The 19476-nt window shown below is 44.1% G+C and overlaps 1 protein-coding gene across 2 annotated transcripts in view; it reads left to right on the forward strand.

Moving 5' to 3' along the window:
• The first annotated feature begins 1343 nt into the window (after positions 1 to 1343).
• Positions 1344 to 19476, forward strand: part of LOC110303537 (solute carrier family 5 member 4A) — a 44498-nt gene continuing 26365 nt past the window's right edge. Inside the window, exons 1-7 of one of the 2 annotated variants that reach the window (XM_021174649.3) lie at positions 1344 to 1512; positions 2176 to 2247; positions 4409 to 4513; positions 7658 to 7717; positions 11112 to 11216; positions 16571 to 16676; positions 17737 to 17817. In XM_021174649.3, coding sequence (XP_021030308.1) covers positions 1378 to 1512; positions 2176 to 2247; positions 4409 to 4513; positions 7658 to 7717; positions 11112 to 11216; positions 16571 to 16676; positions 17737 to 17817 — 664 coding nt within the window. In that variant the 5' untranslated portion in view covers positions 1344 to 1377. Of the gene's footprint in view, positions 1513 to 2175; positions 2248 to 4408; positions 4514 to 7657; positions 7718 to 11111; positions 11217 to 16570; positions 16677 to 17736; positions 17818 to 19476 lie in introns of those variants that run through there. The other variant, XM_021174650.3, reaches the window with a different exon arrangement.

Consider the following 19476-nt stretch of genomic DNA (forward strand, 5'->3'; position numbering starts at 1 on the left):
AAGCCAAAGCCTGACAAATACAGAGCTGGATGCTTGCAGCCAACCATTGCACTGAGCACCGGGACCCTAATGGAGGAGTTAGAGAAAGGAATGAAGGAGCTGAAGGGGTTTGCAGCCCCATAGGAAAAACCACAATATCAACCAGACTCTCCAGAGCTCCCAGGGACTAAACCACCAACCAAAGAGCACACATGGAGGGACCCATGGCTCCAGCTGCATATGTAGCAGAGGATGGCCTTGTCTGGCATCAATAGAAGGAGAGGCCCTTGGTGCTGTGAAGGCTCGATTCCCCAGTGTAGGGGAATGCCAGGGCAGGGAGGTGGGAATGGGTGGGTGGGAGGGGGAGCACCCTCACAGAAGCAGGAGGGTGGGGGATGGAATAGGAAGGTTCCAAAGGGGAAACAGGGAAAGGAGATAACATTTGAAATATAAATACATAAACTATCTAAAAAAAAAAAAAAGATACAAGCATGGGTAGAGACTTTCCGAATAGGACTCTGTTCAGTCAGCAAATGACGTGACAAATGGCAAACAGAAACTCAAAAAATTAAAGATCATCTGCATGGCAAAAGGAATCGAATTGAGGTAGCCGATAGAACAGAGCCGGGTTGGTGAGGGTGAGGGGTGGAGCTTGTTGTCAGCTTTTGATGGAGATGAGTTTTAGGTCACGCCAGCCACGTATTTTAAATGTAAAAGCATGGGGCAGGATGCTCTGAGGGTTTACTTCTAAGGCCAACCGCGTGTCTTCCAAGTAGCTGGTATCCTGAGCCATGGGGGCCACCAGCACTCGCCTGAGGCTTCATTCACTCTTCAAAGCCTCTGACTCACCCACCTCACAGCCCCACCCATATTCTTCTGCATGTGGTACAGCAGTGCTGGTTGCCCTTTCTGCACAGGTTGTAGGGTGGGGTAGGGGTGGGGGTGTGTGCGGCTGTTCTGATGTAGCCTATGACTTATACCTCTTCTGGGTAACCTCATTTTCAAGAGACACGATTATCTATCTAGGAATTCCACCTGTCTAATAAGGAGCCTCTATCATCTGTGCCTCCTGACTTTGTCCTGTCCTGGCTTCTCACTTCCCGTATTCTCCTTTATCTCCCCTTTGTACATCTTTATACTGTGCCCATTGTCTTCTGTCTCTGGTGCTCATCCTCAACCCTGGCTTCTCTCCTTGATTTTCCAATTCCACTCAAGCTGGCACTAGTCACCTTAAAGAGAGAGCCTAAACGCACAGGAGCAAACAGTTTAAAGGTCTCCAGTGCATAGAAGCCACCTCTGTGCTCTCTCTCCCCACCTACCTGAGGCTGATCATTAACTTAGGACTTATATAAAAAGAGGTGTCAATGCCTGCCATAGGGACTGCGCTTGCCTACAGCCATGGCCAGCACAGCCAGTGTCAGTACCAGCACTGCAAGCTCAGAGCTGTCTTCACTGTCAAATAACATCAATAATGCTGCTGACATCTCTGTCATCGTCATCTATTTTGTGGTGGTCATGGCTGTTGGAGTGTGGGTATGTGGGAGCCCAGTGAGATTTCTGGGTGGGCACTAAGATTACCAGGGAAAACATGTCACAGTAGGCCAGTGGAATGGTGAGCTGAGACAGGGTTTTTCCAAGGTCTTTCTGCCTGGAAAAGTTGCCTGTGTGTGGCATGAATAATAGCTGTACTAAATGAATCCATTCTCCAAGCAAAGCATCATTTGAGCACAGCCGGGGCTGGGTTCTGGGTGCTGGCTGTGCTCCACATGCCCAGTATCCGATATCAAAACCCCAACTGCTGTTTCTCTTATCTCAATTCAATTGCTTCCCTTTGCTATTTATTCATGTTCTCACTTATCGAGTGGGACATTTAGACCATTTATTCTTGCTCTTTAGTATCGAGTTTGAGGCTCAAATTTTTCTTCCAAGGACCGCTTTCAAGATGCGAAATTCTGTTTTCATAAGCTAAATTAAATTGTGGGGTTTCCAGTGTAATTTCTTGAAGTACATCATCTGAGTCATTATAAAACCATGACTTGTATGTCCATTAAAAACGGACACTGCGTTATTCAATCTAGAAAGGCATGTCTCTTGGAAGAGGGGGCAGTGCTGAAATATGTGGAGCGGCTGCAGGGGTTCCTTGATCTTGGGTGCACCTGTGATTTCTAACCTTCCAGTGGTTTCCTTTCTGCCCAGGCAATGCTGAAGACGAACCGAAGCACTGTTGGAGGCTTCTTTCTGGCGGGTCGATCTATGACTTGGTGGCCAGTAAGTGGGTCTGAGGTTTCTGGGGATACACATTGATTGACAAATCATGGTGGTAGCAGGGGTACCTGACAACTAACTTACTTTCTCTCTCTCTCTCTCTCTCTCTCTCTCTCTCTCTCTCTCTCTCTCTCTCTCTCTCTCTCTCTCTCTCTCCCTCCCTCCCCCTCCCTCCCTCCCTTCTTTCCTTCCTTCCTTCCTTCCCCTCCCTCCCTCCCTCCCTCCCTCCCTCCCTCCCTCCCTCCCTCCCTCTCTCTCTCTCTCTCTCTCTCTCTCTCTCTCTTTCTTTCTTTCTTTCTTTCTTTCTTTCTTTCTTTCTTTCTTTCTTTCTTTCTTTCTTTCTTTCTTTCTCTTTTCCCTTCCTTTCTTCCTTCCTACCTTTCCTCCCCACTCTCTCCCTTACCCTCCCCTCCCCTTCTTCTTTCCTCCCCCTTCCTCCTCTCCTCCCTCCTCCCACTCCTATCTCCCTCCCCCTCTTACATCGTCCACTTTAAGAGTAAGAGCTGGGATTCCAGAAAGATCATACCATATGATCAATTAAGAACAGCTCTAGCCTGGCCTCTGCAGACCTATCAATTCAGTTCAATTTCACGCGCCTCTCCTTAGTTCTCATGAAAACCCTTTTCAACATTGATTAAATCCCTGAATTCCTTTTCTGTTCCCAATCCCGAGCTACCCCTGCTCCTGCCTGGGAGATTATCTCCTCCAATTTACTCCCTGTTCAATCCGCCTTGAGCATCCTGTTCTGTTCTGCACACTTACTGATTGCAGGCTCGGTTCACTGCAGTGATGTTTACAGTGATTCTCTTGGATGGTTGCCTGCCAGATTTGTTCTTCTGGGTTTTGGTATACGGCTTCCTCAGCCAGATGTCTCATTGCAGTAGAGTCAGCATACACCTAAATGAACCTAGAAAGTATCAGGGTTAGATTCTGTATACAGGGAGTGCTCAGAAAATGCTCCCCTTAGGATCAGTATACAGAGAGCACTCAGTAAATGCTCCCTTCAACAGGTGCTCTATCTTGTCTAGATACCATAAAGGGAGATGGAATTAACAATCTGGCGAGGACGGTAGACACTTGGCGCCCACAGTCAACCAAGCATTGTCTTCTTGCTACTCTTTTTTCTGGGAACAAGGGATCCTCAGCTAATCCTAGAGGGGTGAAGCAAATCAGTCCCATCCCTCCCTGACCCCAAACACCTATGTACAAAGAACGACTGTAGAGAGGGGTGCAAAACAGAGGCAACGACAGTGACAGCACCGCAGGATCTCATGGTCCAGTTCCGCTGTCAGCACTAGAGCCAGTCTCTGCCCATGGAAGAGCATGGCCTTAACAACAGAAAGCAAGGGCTTTGGCTTTGAGAAGGAAGAGAAATCGCTCTGATGAAACTGTGGAGTCACCGAAGAGTCAAGTGCTCGTTGGAGACCTGGATGTCTGAGGCTCCACTCAGAACCCGTGGAGGATACGCTGATGTTTCCCTAAGGCAGGCTCTTCAGGTTTTTCTGTTAAAATGCCTAAATGCAAGCATCTTGTGCCTTGGAGGTCAGAGTCTATCATGAATACGCAACACTAGCACTGGTACACGAGGCACCTGCGGTTAGTGTGCTGCAGCGTGTGAAACTGGACATTGTGTTCCAGTGAGAGAACGACAGACGCTGAATTTTAACTTCTGCCTAGTTGCAAGTTTGCACATCTCCTCAGATTAAAAACAAACAAATATACAAAAAATATTTTAAACTGAAATATTTAAAATATTTCAGTGTGAACCGTGTTCTTGGCTCAGGAACCATAGAATAACGGGCAACAAACTAGTTTTTTTGGGATGCACGGATGCTTATTGCTTTTGCTGCAGGAAGTAGGACCTATACATTCCAGCACCTACCTGTTTCCAAGGAGTCTTATTCCAATCTTTTGAATCTAATCTTAGTCCAGTTGTTCTCAACCTGTGGGCTGCAACCCCTTTGGGAGCCACATATCAGCTATCCTGCATTTCAGATATTCACATTACAATCCCTAATAGTAGCAAAATTACAGTTACCGAAGCAGCAATGAAATAATTGTATGGTTGGGGGTCATCACAGCACGAGGAAGTGTATTACAGGGTCGCAGCCTGAGGAAGGGCGAGAACCACTGCCTTAGTCTGATTGCTTGCCTTGCCTTGCAGATGGGCGCCTCTCTGTTTGCCAGCAACATCGGCAGTGGCCATTTCGTGGGCCTTGCTGGGACAGGCGCCGCTTCAGGAATCGCTGTCACGGCGTTTGAATCACATGTGAGTGACAGAAAATAGCTTTGTTCTTTTAAGTCAAATACATGTCTAGGTATTTTCAACCAAATGTATCCAGGTTTTTCTGGGAGACAGTATCAGATTTACTACCTTTGTTCTGGTTTTTATTCCCGCCTTATCCAGGATATTTTTCATTTGTCCTTGAGCGCTTCTGTGGCCTCATTCTTTTCCTGGCTAGGCATTCCCACCAGGATGTCAGTTTTGTACAGGTCAAGCCCACTTTCTAAAGATTTTATTTATTTTATATATATGACGAGTGCACTATACCTGTCTTCAGACACACCAGAAGAGGACGTCAGATCCATTACAGATGGTTGTGAGTCACCATATGGTTGCTGGGATTTGAACTCAGGACCTCTGGAAGAGCAGTCAGTGCTCTTAACCACTGAGCCATCTCTCCAGTACCCAAGCCCCACTTTCATTTTGTCCCTGTGACTCTTTGAGCTCTCATGTCTCCTTTCTGAGATGTCACAGTGTGTGCCCATTCTTGAACCAGAAGCAAGGATTAAAAGCCAACAGAAGCATGCTGGGGAGAGGCTGCAAGGTGGACACACTTGTCACACCAGCAAGGGGACTGGAGTCCAGGTCCCCAGAAGCCATGTCAACACTGCAGAGACATGGCCTCCCATCTGACGTTCCAGCCTCAGTGGCAGAGAAAAGGGATTTGGCAAATTGGCTAGTGAGTCTAGCCTGTGTCTGTGAGCTTTCAGGCTAATTGATAGCCCCTGCCTCGAAGAATAAGGTCTGAGCAATTGAGGAAGATCCCCCAACATCAGCCTTGGGCCCCCACACGTGTTCATGCACACCATAGACTCAAGGGAAGAGAAATATGTAGGTCAGGCATTTGGGACTTTAACCCCAGCACTAGAAGGGTAGTAGCGAGGGCCGTGATGGAGGCAGACCAGGGGCAGGGGCAGGGGCAGAGATGCAGGGGTGGAGAGGCAGAGGTGCAAAAAAGCAGAGAGGCAAAGAAAAAGTCAGAGAGTAAGGGGCAGGGGGGGCAGAGGCAGAGACAGAGGCAGGCAGATTTCTGTGAGTTCAGGATAATCTGGTTTACTTAGTAAGTTCCAGGCCAGCCAGGCTATATAGTGAGACCCTGTGTCAAAATGAATAAGTATGTAAATGACAGGAACAGCATGATCTCCTATTTTCATGGCTTATGATCAAGTAGGACAGACAAATGCGTGCTCACTGCCGTGTGGAGAGGGCAGGGACAGAAGCGTTTGCCATACTGAAGGACCACTCTGTGTAAATGTGTTCCCCCGTGGCTTTTTTTCTTGGTAGGTTAAACAATGCCAAGTGGTCAGCATTAAATACATAGACATTTGAGCAACATTAAGTGGACTGAGCCGGTTGTACATGTGTGAGCATGTGCGTGTACACACACACACACACACACACACACACACGTACCAGTAAGAACTGAATAAAGTAGGTCGTGAGAGTGAGAGGCACAGAGGAGTTGGAGATTAAGTGGATTACAGTATGCATGAGGTAATTCTCAAATAAATAAATAAATAAATGTCATTTTAAAAAGAGAGATCACACCCGAAGCATATCTGCCATAGATAATGGTAGGGTTGTTGGCACATACCATGAATGTTTATAGATGCTTGTGCCGGAAGGAGTAGACACCCAGGTGAGGCCTGACAGGGCAATAGCAATGTGGTAAGGGATGACTGTTCTGAAAGATGGCCAAGGTAAAACCTATGGGGCTTTACGACTGACCTCCTAAGTGTTTGGTTGCCGTTTTATAGAAAGCTGTGTCCTGTAACTAGACCCTAAATTCTTAAAAATGGAGAGCACATTTCTGTCCACCTGCACAACACTAGCGCACAGCTGGGCGTGCAGCGAGAGTATCAAACACAGCTCATGAGGAGCCTGAGGTTTTTGCTGATCTCTACAGTGTTCAATCAGAAGTCAGAGTACACATTTCTAAAGTCTGTTCTTTTACTTATTTATTATCATCATCATCATCATTATTATTATTTTCACTGTGTGTTCTGGGGAATTAAACTCTGGCTCTCAGGCTTGTATCAATGTTGTTTTTACCAACTAAGCTACCACACAGGCCTCTGTCGTATCCTTTCTAATGGTTTGTGTGTGTGTGTGTGTGTGTGTGTGTGTGTGTGTTGGTAAGATAGACAAAGTTAGACTATGGTGCAGCTTCTAATAGACCACCCTAGATATGACTCAGGAAGTGACGTCACCCAGGTCCCTGCCAAACGCCTCTGCCTTCCCAAGGCTGAAGATGGTTCTGTTGCTTTTGCCTATTTTTATCTCAAAAAATATCAGAACCTTCCCAGACTTGGCCAGCTATGCCTTGTGGCCGGGGATTTGATTTGATAGTGCCATAAACCGTACAATGAAGACCACCTCCATCGGCACGGAGAAAACGACCTATAACCCAATGTTCATTGCTCTCAGATTGCAGACATTTAGTGTTTATTTATTTATTTTTTTTATAGTCTTTGGCTTTGAATTTCTTTAACCTCAGAGTTCACATCCTTCATATTTATGACAATAAAGACCCTGTTGGTTATACCCACTTTGCTAGTTATGAAAGAACATGGCGGGTACTATGTGCAGAGATGTCATAGAATTCACACTTTGCCGGGCGTGGTGGCACACGCCTTTAATCCCAGCACTTGGGAGGCAGAGGCAGGTGGATTTCTTAGTTCGAGGCCAGCCTGGTCTACAAAGTGAGTTTCAGGACAGCCAGGGCTACACAGAGAAACCCTTTCTCGAAAAACCAAAAAAAAAAAAAAAAGAATTCACACTTTAACACCAGACTCTATCGATAGCAGGACTATATTTGGCAAGACATAAAGGGACCCAGTGATGGTCTTCCCTCTCCAGAGGCTTTTTCTCCTCAGTGCTTTGACACTCATGAATAATTCCCCATTGCTTTTGACAAAGGTTGTACAATCTTTTCTTAGTCCAGTGAACTCAAAACTCTAACTCCTGCCTGTCAAATATCAGATATTATGTTATGTAAATACTGTGTTAGACAGGAGCTAAGAGAAGTGGTTGGGTTTTTTTTTTTTTTTTTTTTTGGTTGGTTTGTCTTGAGATTCAAAGGTCATAAGGTCACAGCCCCTCCTTAATGTCGCTCTTGCTTTGTTGCAGTCGTTTGCCTTGCTGCTGGTTCTGGGGTGGATTTTTGTCCCCATTTACATCAAGGCTGGGGTGAGTACCTGATGTATCTGTCACACGTTTATTTATCTACTTATTCTTCATGTTAAATCTTGAAATCTTGGTACTTGGCCCTCATTGGTCCTATTGCTAATAATATACAGAAGGAAAAAATATCACATTGCTTGCCCATAGGGTCCCCCAAGATAAAATGTGCCTGTCGACAGGTGAAGTCAGTGGTGGCCCTGCCTGATGTTCACTGTGGTGGACGTAAACCTGAGCAGAGAGCATGCCCAAGGCTATCCCAGGCTCTTAAGCAACGTTTCCAGAGAGCAGGATGCCCATATTGGGTCTCACAGAGATCTCCCTCCTGAGTAGAGGGCGCAGCTGGAGTCAGGAACGCATCTTAAAAGATGTGCTTCAGTGGTGATCTGGCTTAAGTCCTGGGAGATAAGGCTGACTTCTTCAGGTAGAAGGGGAGGAGCCATGTGAGGGGAAGACTGGAAGGAGGGGGAGGGCTGTGATCAGGATGTAAAGTGAATAAAAAAATACATATAAATAAATTATGAATGAGGGAAAAAGGGGAAAATTGGAATGCAGAATCAACACATGAAGCTGAAAATCTTTCTTTCTTGGGGTATTTGGAGGTCAGCTGAAATCAAGACTAAAGTAGGGTTCTGTGGGGGAGAGCAAGGAGAAGTAGAGGCGCCTGCAGCAGAGGATGCAGTGGAGGTGTGGTGCGGTTGTGAAAGCTTTGTGTGTATCCTTACCTGAGAACAGTGGGGGAGGGGAAGGGGACAGAGAGAGTCATAGAGAGGAGATAGTCAAAGCATGGTGTGCACGAGTGTGCAAGTATCACAGTGACGACTATTGTTTTGAATAATTAAAATGTGCTGATAAAGATAGGATGATATAGGGGCTGGAGAGATGGCTCAATTATTCAGACCACTGCCACCCTTGCAGAGATCCCAGATTCGCAGCACCCACAGAGTGGTTTAGGACTATCCCAGCTCCTGTCCCATTGACTCCAGCACCCTTTTCTAACCTCCTCGGGTACTGCACACATTGAGTACACAGGCATGTATGTATGCAAACACTCACACACATAAAAGAAAAAGAGTATAACAAGATGAAGTTAATATGTTCTTAGCATGATGGCTAAAAAGCACTAAATGATGATGCCATTTTAAGAAGATGTTCTAGGGGAAGAGAGATTTCTCAGTTGGTAAAGGCACTTACTGCCAAGCCTGAGCACCTGAGTTCAGTCCCAAGGAGCCATGTTGGTAAAAGAAGAGAGTCAACCCCTGCAAGTGTTCCTCTGACATCCACATATACACCTTGACACTCTCTCTCTCTCTCTCTATATATATATATATATATATATATATACACACATATACATATATATGTATATATATGTATGTATACATATATACACACATATATACATATATGTGTGTGTGTGTGTAGTGCATGCGTATGTGTTATATGTCTATATATAGTCTATATATGTTTATGTATATACTCTCTATATAGACTACATATAGAGACATATATATGCATAGACACATAAAAATAAACAATAAATTTGATTTTAAAAATTTGAAGTGTTCTATATCGTCTTGGAAATGGTTGGTACAGGGCTTTCAAGGATTCAAGGGTCATGATCAGATTTCCATTTTATGAAGTTGCACTTGGGCATCCAAGTGGACAATGGACTTGAACAAAAGTCCATGCATTCTGGGGCTGGGGCGATAGCCAGTAAAGTGCTTGCCATGCAAACACGAGAATGTGAGTTTGATCCATAGCACCTGTGTAAAAATGCTGGACATGATAGTTTGTGCTTGTAACCCAGTACTGATGAAGAAGACACAGGCAGATGCCCTAGGACTTCCCATGGGTGTCCTTTGGCCTCCGCATGTGCACATACACATAAACACACATATATACACACACAAAATCAGATGTTCATGAAATCTTGGCTAGGAATCGTAACACATGCCTGTAACACCAGAATTTAGGAGGCATGGGCAGAAAGATCAGGAGTTCAACATCATGTTTGGCTACCCTCAAGGCTAGCCTGGGCTACATGAGACAGAGTCTCAAAAATAATGATTAAAAGTTCATGCAATCTCTTCTGAGGCTCAAGGAAGGAAACAGGGAAGAAGGGAAGCCACTTCTTGGTGACTTGTGACATGTTTGTTAGCAGGTTTGAGAAGTAAAGGCAGTATGAACAATTTTAAAGCTTGAAATTTGGGGGCCAGGACACAAGGGGCCCCTGTAAATGGAATAAGAACTACAGGGGGAAGCCAGAGATGGAGAATAGACCAGTAATGACTTAATGGTATAACCATGTGTGTGTGTGTGTGTGTGTATGTGTATACCTGTAGTACATACATGCAGAGATGTGCATGTCATGCCTGTCAGGAGGGAGATCTCTGTGAGACCCAATATGGGCTTCCTGCTCTTTGGAAACGTTGCTCAAGTGCCTTGTACAGCCTTGAGCACGCCTCAGTGAACACACACCAGGTGTTCAGATGGCCTTTCTGCAGGATGGTTGGTTATCTGAAAACCAACACGGAATGAGGAGTCCCTCCTTTGCATTTCTGCAGAAGGTGGCAAATTTGTTGGTTCCTAATATCCCTGTTGAAAGGTGCTGTCCTTGGCTCAAGAGCCCATGCCCCAAACCATGTGTATGGTGCTAGCTTGCCATCTCTCCAGGGCCGCTTTCCGTTGGTGGTCTGCTAAGAATTCGTCTTCTTGTTTTTGATTAAAAAGGGATGTGTGTGTGTGTGCTTATTCACATATATTAAAATGGATAAGATGAAATAATGAGGACCGTCACTCTGATAAACACAGAAAGCTATATTTCTTATTCTAAGTGTCTCATGAGCAATCTCTTATTTTAGTAAAGAAATTCACAGATAGTTCTCTAAGTTGACTTAATCTCTTATTTTCAATAAAGGGAATCATATGAATACATATAACTATAATATTCTCAATATGCTTACAATATTCTCAACAATCAATTTATTACATAATTATATCACAATTTATTATTTATAATTTTTTGCTGTACTGCAGTATTACTCATAAAAGTAATAAAAAATATTGTCAAGCATTGTCTATGTATTTGGTGACTCTTTATTTGGGCACTTTCTTTTTGAACTAAAACCCCTACTTTAAGAAGAGGGAAATTCAGAGACTATCATTTCCTAACAGTTGTGACACATAGTAAGCATCAGAGCCTGGAAGACATTCTCATTTTGTCTCCGATGCCCGAGTTCAATCCAGAATCATCACTCTGCCAAGGAATTGTGTCTCTCTCTCCTCTGTACCCCCGAGATGTCGTGCATAGTGCTTAGCTGCCTGTAGGCATTTAGCAGATGCCAAATTATCTGAATGCACTAGGCTTTGAGGTGAATTCTGTGGCTGTCTGTTTCTGCAGGTGATGACCATGCCAGAATATCTCAAGAAGCGCTTTGGTGGGAAGAGACTCCAGATCTATCTCTCCATCCTTTGCCTTTTCATCTGCGTGATATTGACAATCTCAGTGAGTTCCCTGACTCCTGGCATTGGATACTCCACAGTTTGCTTGTTGGGGCCAGCTGCTAAAATCCGGGACTGGCATGTATAGACTGCAGCTGGTAGCACTAGCAGGTTTAAAACTTCCTGATGCCTTAAACTTCCTGGGTGGGAATACTCAGGGTATCCACATGCCTAGGGACTTTCACACTGTGAGAACCACAAGAGTGTAGACCCATCCCCTGAGAACATTCTAGACGTAAAAAAAGCAGGTGTGGCCAAAGAGCAAATGTCGGTCACACAAGTAATAATGGCTGCTTGCCACAGGTGCCTCTTGCTTCTGCCTTACCCACTGGACAATAATCTCCTTATATTTTCTCCGAACCAGCTCTGATTTACATTTTTCTTTTCAGTTTAATTATCAAATTCCTGATTCAGAAAGGAGGTACTTTGTATCATCAAACCAACTTAAGTTTGCCTTATCAAAGACTACCCTTGTACAATCTGTGTCATAAATGAGCTTGCTAAACCAATTATTCCCTAGAAATCACCTCTGATGAAAGATAACAGGTATTGGAACTTTGAGCAGCACTTGAGGAAAGAAAGAATAACTTGTTTATCGTTCTGTAGCAACACCTACATCTGAGCATCTGGGCTCAGAGCCTGGGCACCTGTGTCAGTGTTAGAGAAAAGTTGTTTTCCCTGTTCCGTTGGGCTGTTGTTGGGCTGTTACTGTTACAAGTAAGCCAGCTGCTGGCTATGAATGCTACAGGCTTTCCTAACGCCACCCAAGCACTTTCATCCTGTATTGAGCTGTGATTCCAAGCAGCAGGACTCGCCACACACCAAGCAGATGAGGATTTGCACATTAATACTGGGCTACTTATGAAGACATAAGCAGAAGACATCTGCATGACCATGAGTGGTGTTAGTACCTACTGGGTGGAATTGGAAATGGCCTTTCCATTAAACAGTCCCTGGGGTGGCAGGGTTAGAAGAAGCAGAAGAGCTCTACCACCACCACTGGGTGCCAGAGACTTTGTTCTCTCTGTTCTCCTAGTGCCTAGGACTTGTTAATCTCTGAGGTCCTCTCTGACATCTATAGCTTTATGGTTCCAAAGATCATGAGTGTGTGCCAAAACAGAAGGCAGCAGTTAAAGGAGCCCTTGAGGGACGGGGCCTTTTGGAGCACATGGTTCTGGGTTGTAACTGAGGAAGGGAATGAATGTAGGTAAGCTGGGTGGGGTGCAAAGAGTTCATTCATGCACGTGTTTTCTATGTGTGCCTGTGATCAGCTGATGGCTTGGCAGCAGACCTTTTATGCTTACAAGGTTATGTCCTGAGTGATATTAATGATGATTAACCTTAGACACATTTGTTTATATACACATATACCCTGATAGCCAATTCTATCCTGGCTACTTATTAAACAAATCATCACAAGAACTTAAGATGGAGGAGTTTTCAGAATCTTGCCTGCTAGGATTGAAAGAGATGGACCACAGGTTCTCGGCCTCCAGTAACATATATGTGGAGACTCATTAGTGGACAGGATGTCCTGCAATCCCCAAGTATTTCAGTCCATACTTCCTAGGAAAGCTGCCAATCTCCTGGGAAACAACAGAACTAGGAAATTGAAGTAACTAAAAACTGTGATATTAGCGATTGTTCCGAAATGATCTCTTTTAGCAAAAGAAAATCCCAAGTCGTTAAAATTCCTCTTTATTAGAAATGTTTCTTTTTCATTGTTTTTCCTTTTTCTGAAGATTTTTCATTAATTTATTTTTAACTAGTTAATTTCCCCACCCACAGATTAATTATTATTATCAAAAATACATTTTTTCACACAATATGTTTTTATTATGGTTCCCCTCCCCCATTCCTCCTTAGCTGCTCCCACTTTTCCACCTACCTAAATCCACACCCTTTATTTCCTCTCTCATTAGATCAAAATGAGCATCCAAAATAATACCAATAATAATAATAATAACAATAATAATAACAACAATAATAAATAAAAACAAATCATATAGGACAAAACAAAAAGAAAATACAAAGGAAACATATACAGATGCTGACACACACACTTGCATGCTCAGAAAACCCATAAAAACAAAATCAGGTACTATATTATATAAGGAAAAGATCTACATGGTAAAATAAATAAATAAATAAATATGCTCAGATGAAGCATTGTAAGAAAAAATAACCTCCAAAAAAATTACCACTGAGTTTGTATTCTTTTGACCATCCACTGCCGGGCATCGGTGAAGACTAATTTTCCTTTGTGAGTGGTTACCAATTGGAGGTAGCTTATGGGTTAGGGGTGGGTCATTTGTCCACTTCTCCTGACAGCACTGGGACCCTATTGGCCAAGACCTGTGTAGGTCTTATGCACATAGCCACAGTCTCTGTGAGTTCATATGTCTCAGTCCTGTTGTGTCTAGAAGGTCCTTAGTGTCCTCCACCCTCTCTGGCTCTTAAAATCTTTCCTCTTCCTCCTCCTCCCCCTCCCCCTCTCCCTCCTCTACTTTAGAGTTCCCTGAGGCCTGAAGGGAGTGATTTGATGGAGACATTCCATTTAGGATGAAGTGTTCCAAGGTCTCACATTCTCTGAACATTGTACAGTTGTGGGTCTTTGTATCTCTTCCCATTTGCTGCAGTAGGAGGCTTCTCTGAGGATGGCTGAGAGACACTGATTATTAGTATAGCAGGATGTTACTAGGAGTCATTTTATTGGTGTGTTCCTTTAGGAGCATATTAGTATTTGATTTTCCCCTATGACCATGGAATATCTGTTTCTTCAACACCCAAGCAGTGTCAGGCACGGGTCCCGTCTCATGGAGTGGCTCTTAATTCGAATCAGATAGTGGTTGGTCACTCCCACAACTCTTGTGCCACCACTGCAGTGGCATATCTTTTTTTTTTTTTTTTGAGACAGGGTTTCTCTGTGTATAGCTCTGGCTATCCTGGAACTCTCTCTGTAGACCAGGCTGGCCTTGAACTCAGAAATCCGCCTGCCTCTGCCTCCCAAGTGCTGGGATTAAAGGTGTGTGCCACCACTGCCCGGCCTGCACTGGCATATCTTAGAAGCAGGTCACTGTTATAGATCACAGGGTTTGTAGCTGGGTAGGAGTTTACATTTCTTCTCTGGTAGCGTACAGAGCATTTTCCAGTACAACCAACACTAGTCAGTGGGAGTCAAGGCTCTAGGTAGGCACCAGCTCAACTTCTCCATGTTCAGTGATTTGTAGGGATGTTGTCTTCAGCAATACGGCCTTACCATCAGTTTGTGGAGAACAACCAATAGCCTTGTTGTCTAGGGGTTTCCATGGGGCCCATTGGACTAACAACTCAGGTTGAGATGCAACCTGTCCTAGAACTAGAGGTTTCATTGCACAGCAAGAGATATCTAGTTGGGGATTTTTTTCTTCCCTATTATTTGGTAAATCCAATTTAGATTTCTTTCATATATGTATATATTTTAAGTTTCTATTGTATTAGGTTTCCATATGATCCATCCCTCAAATGGTTCTTATTTTTACCTGCCTTCCCCATTTCCCCTTCCTTAGTCCCCCCTTTCCTCCCTTTCCCAATCTCATCTCCCTTTCCAGTCTTCTCTAGAAATCTATTCTAGGTCCCCTTTCTAGGGATGCTTGCCCTTCCTTCCTAGTTCCTTACTCTGTGCCTAATCTCGGTGAATATACAGCTTTACTGAAGACTTAACAGCTAACATCCATTTGTTAGTGAATACATATCATATTTGTCTTTTGGGGTCTGGGTTACCCCATTCAGGATGATTTTTTTTTCTAGTTCCATCCATTTACCTGAAAATATCATGGTTTCATTTTTTTTTCTTAATGGCTGAGGTATATTCTATTGTGTGAAGGGACCACTTTTCCTTTATCCATTCATCTGCTGATGGTCATCTAACTTGCTTCTAATTTCTGACTCTACTATGGATAGAGTTGTACTACAAACATGGTTGAGCAAATGTCTCTGTAGCAGGATGCAGAGTCCTTCGAATATATACCCACCTCCACCAAAGAAAGAGAAAGAATTCTAATTTAAGAATATGTGTTGAGAGCTGGGGAAATGGCTACCTTGGTGACAATGCTCCCTATGCCAGCATGAGGACCTGAGTCTCAACACCTAGCACCCAAGCAACAATCCAGTCATGGTCACGTGCTCATAAACTGCAGAACTGCAGGACAAGGCAGAGGGAAACAGGAGGATCAGTGTGCGTGTGCGCTATCCTATGAATAGTTTAATAAATCCCTGTGCAGGGTTCCTTCCCGCCTTAGACCATTTTATGCTCTCAGATGAAACACACACACACACAGTCTTTATATTTTAATATGCCTTAAGCAGGACGATAGCTGGGCTACTGCTGACCCTCCGTGCTGTTAGAATCTACCTCCTACCCATAACTCTGGGTTACTTCTTACTAATTTCTATGTTCCATCTTGGCTGGTCTTAACTCCAATTAGTCAGCCTTCTGGGCCACATTCTCTTGGCCCAGAGCCCAGGGTACTCTCCTTGTTTCTCTATCCCATGGCAGCTCTTGTCTCGCTCCTGCACACACTTCTAAGGCATGGTGGTCTCTTGTCTCTCTCCTTCCTCTTTCTTCATGGTCCCAAACCTAGGCAATCTAAACTCCATCTATCTCTCTTCTCCCCAGCTATTGGCTGCTGGCATCTCTATTTACCAATCAGAATTAATTGGGGGCAGGGACCCTGAGTGTCTTATGATGTGTTAACAGTTTTGGGGGACCCAAATTAATATTAGAATACAAGCAGCATTAGGCCAAACCCACTACAGTGTACCATGCCACTTGCCTACATGTAGTTCTCTGAAAGATTCGATCTCAAGGAAATAAGATAGAGAATGATAGAGAAGAATATCTGACCTCCTCCTCTGCCCTCTACACACATGCAGGTACATGTACACACAGAAATGCACATGTATACATACATGCACATATACATACACATGCATGTTTGCACACACATCACTCATATATCAAAAGAATATATGCATATATTATATAATATATGATTATATATCATTCCATCATAATCAGAGAGTCTCATAAGCAACTAATGAGCATCCCCAAACCTCACAGTACAGACAATTCTTAGGCCGTGGCACCTTATTTAATAAGTACCTCAATGGAGCAATGAATGAATGGCTTTGAAGATCACTAGTGACTGGCACTGCTGTGTGAATATCTTCCTATGGAATACTTATGTAGTGTCTTCAGGGATGAATAGGAGTTCACCAGAAAGAGGGCAGGGCCTGTGATCCTGGGTCGGGGCGACGGGGAAGAAACCAGAGGCCTGAAATGCCTGCTTACTCCCATCTGCCCTGTTCCTTTTCTAGGCAGACATATTTTCTGGAGCCATCTTCATAAAGCTGGCTTTGGGACTGAATCTTTACCTGGCCATCCTCATCCTCTTGGCTATCACAGCCATCTTCACGATCACCGGTGAGTTGTCTGTGTGTTTGTCCTTTGTTGGGTTGTGCCAGCTCTGCTGATCCCACGTGTGTGCATATATGTTTGTGCCTATATCATATCGCCAAAAAATGTAGTCCCTAGATAAGATGTTCAACGAAGGGAACAGTGATCCATTCCCACGCTAGAGCAAAAATGGTTTTGCTAGACGGCTTTGAACAAGGATCTGCATAGTGGGGGAAAATAGAGGATTATTAAGGAAAACTTTTGTGATATTAGATGTTTGCCCTTTCTCCCTACTTGATATTCATAAGTGAATGTAGCAGTAAAACTACACTGTAATAGAAACTTTACATCAGACAGATGCAAGGTAAAGCCATGTATGGTGTCATGTCCCGTAATCCCAGAGCTCAGGGTGCTTGAGAGTTCAAGGCCAACCTGGTCTACAGAGCAAGGTGCTGCAAAGAAAGAAGCAAAGGGCAGTTGAAGAAGGCCAGGGGAGGGGAGGGGAAGAGAGGGAAAGGGAAAAGGGAAAAGAAAACAATAAAATAGAGAAGAAGGCGAGAGAAAGGGTCAACTAGTAAAAGACGTAAGTGCTAGGAAGAAAATGATGTTTCCCACAGGCTTATTTAGGCAGGTATGGTGGCTCACACTTGTAATCCCAGGAATTGGAAACGGAGGCAGAAAGACTTCCAGGAGTTCAGGACGAGCATGGCCAACCAACACAGAGATTCCAGGCTGGCCTTGGCTAAAGAATGAGATGCTATCTGGATCAGAACAAACCTGAAAGTCAAGCTTATGACCCAGCTAGGAGCGTTCTCATGATCTTGCTTTGTTTTTGGTTACAAACCCTAAGTTACCCTGTCTGTCCCTGAACTGACTCTGTGCCTAAGATGACCTTGACACTTACAATCCTTTTGCCTCAAACTCCCAGGTAGCTGGAGTGATAGGCTCAGCTCCTAGCAGCCAGGCGCTTGGATGTGTCTTCCTGTATCTTTTAACAATGTTTCTTTGCCCATTCAGGCTGGGGGAGACCACAGCTAGGAGGGCAAAAGTGCTGGATAAATCTCTGCCTCTTCCTTTCTCTCCCCAGGGGGCTTGGCATCCGTGATTTACACAGATACCGTCCAGGCCGTCATCATGTTGGTTGGATCCTTCATCCTCATGGTATTCGGTAAGTCAGGACTGCGCGCACAGATCCCTAGATTCTTGTCTCTGTCTGCTCCGTTATTGCTTCCTTCAGATTCTCCTGGGTCACATTTTTTCCTGTCATTTTATATAATCCCCACCATGGAAATAGTTGCCTAGCTTCTTTCTTGCTTTATTCTATCAAAAAGAGGAAACAAGGGAGGGCTTTATTTCTTTAAGATCGATTAGGTGGATTATCTTCTTTAACCTCCATGCCTCCGTGCTCAGTAAGTCCTTGGTTGATGACTTCAGAGTATTGGCGCATTGGATTGAAAGCATAAAAACCTTTGATTTATGCTGTAGCTGTATCGGTAGGGTAATCACAAAGCCAAAGAATGAGTGCAGAAAGACCCCTGAACTAGACCACTCTGTGGGTAGAAAAACAGTTTACCGGAGAACCAGCTGCCAGGCTGTCTCACAAGACTCGAGAGCAGCAATTCAGCAGGAAAGCAAGTGGATTTTAGATGCCAGTCAGCAGGATGGGATCCTCCAGCTGTCAGGAGCTGTTATGTTTAATAGAGAAGGCGGAGTTTAGGTTCCTGTTTATTTGGTATGAATCCTTATGTTTATCTAATAGGAACCAGACTGGGTTGAGCTCAGGCCTTCGTCTTAGGCCATTGTTAACACTAGTGGGCCATTTTGGAGGCCAATGGCCTCCAAATGAGAGGAGACCTACAAGCTATGGATCTGAGAGAGAGAGAAACTGGGGGGTACCAGGGAAGGATTGGAGAGGAAAGAGAAGAGGGGAAACAATATTTCAATTTCAAAAAACAAAATTTACAAAAATTTTTAGAAAATGCCTTTTGATTATCTAGAACTTTCACTAGGAATTAAGAACTAGAGAATTTCAGATAACTACTAACTAGTATCTACTTTATACAATTAATACTTGATTCAAAGAGGAAATCTCCATCTCCTGCCTGCTCTTGAGAACCCTTTCTTCCTTCTGAGTTGATAGGAGGGTGTGTGCCTAGTCTTGTTGTATCTTGTTATGCCCTGTTCAGTTGACATCCTGGGAGGCCTGCTCTTTTCTGAAGGGAAACAGAGGAGCAGTAGATGTGGGGGCGGGGAGGCTGTATTGGGATGCATATGATAAGAGGGAAAAACCCCACCTTATTTAGTACACTGTTAGCATGCACAAACATGGCTTGGTGCTTTCTTTGTGACTCCCACTGTTTCGTTTTCATATCTTGCTGGCAGGCAGCAAGTAATGGATTCCCAGTGTGCAAATCTTAACTGCATTCTTCTACAGTGAGGTGGCAGGGTCAGGTTATCTAGACCCCACCTTCTCCCCATTGGAGCCTCATCTGGCATGTAAATAAATGGCATCCCCTATTAATAATAATAATAATAATAGTAATAATAATAATGACGATGATGATGATGGGGGATTCTTCCTTCCATGCTGGGAGAGATTTTTGATGTACCCTAAGCTTCGTGCCAAAACAGGACCTTGTATGCTGTATGATGTTTTAACAGATTAAAGGGGTGGGGGTCCCTTCTTTTCCTTCTGTGGAAAGGTACTTTGTAAGCAAACAAACATAAAACCAACCCCCCCCCAAAGCCTTAGCCTGCATGTGGTGGGATACGATTACAGCCTTGTGACTTTAAAAACCCGACCCTGTCCTGTTTTAGCTCCCAAGAG

Source organism: Mus caroli, unplaced genomic scaffold, assembly GCF_978045245.1.
Source record: "Mus caroli unplaced genomic scaffold, Mus_caroli_1 scaffold_9, whole genome shotgun sequence".
In the NCBI taxonomy this organism is placed as follows: Eukaryota; Metazoa; Chordata; class Mammalia; order Rodentia; family Muridae; genus Mus; species Mus caroli.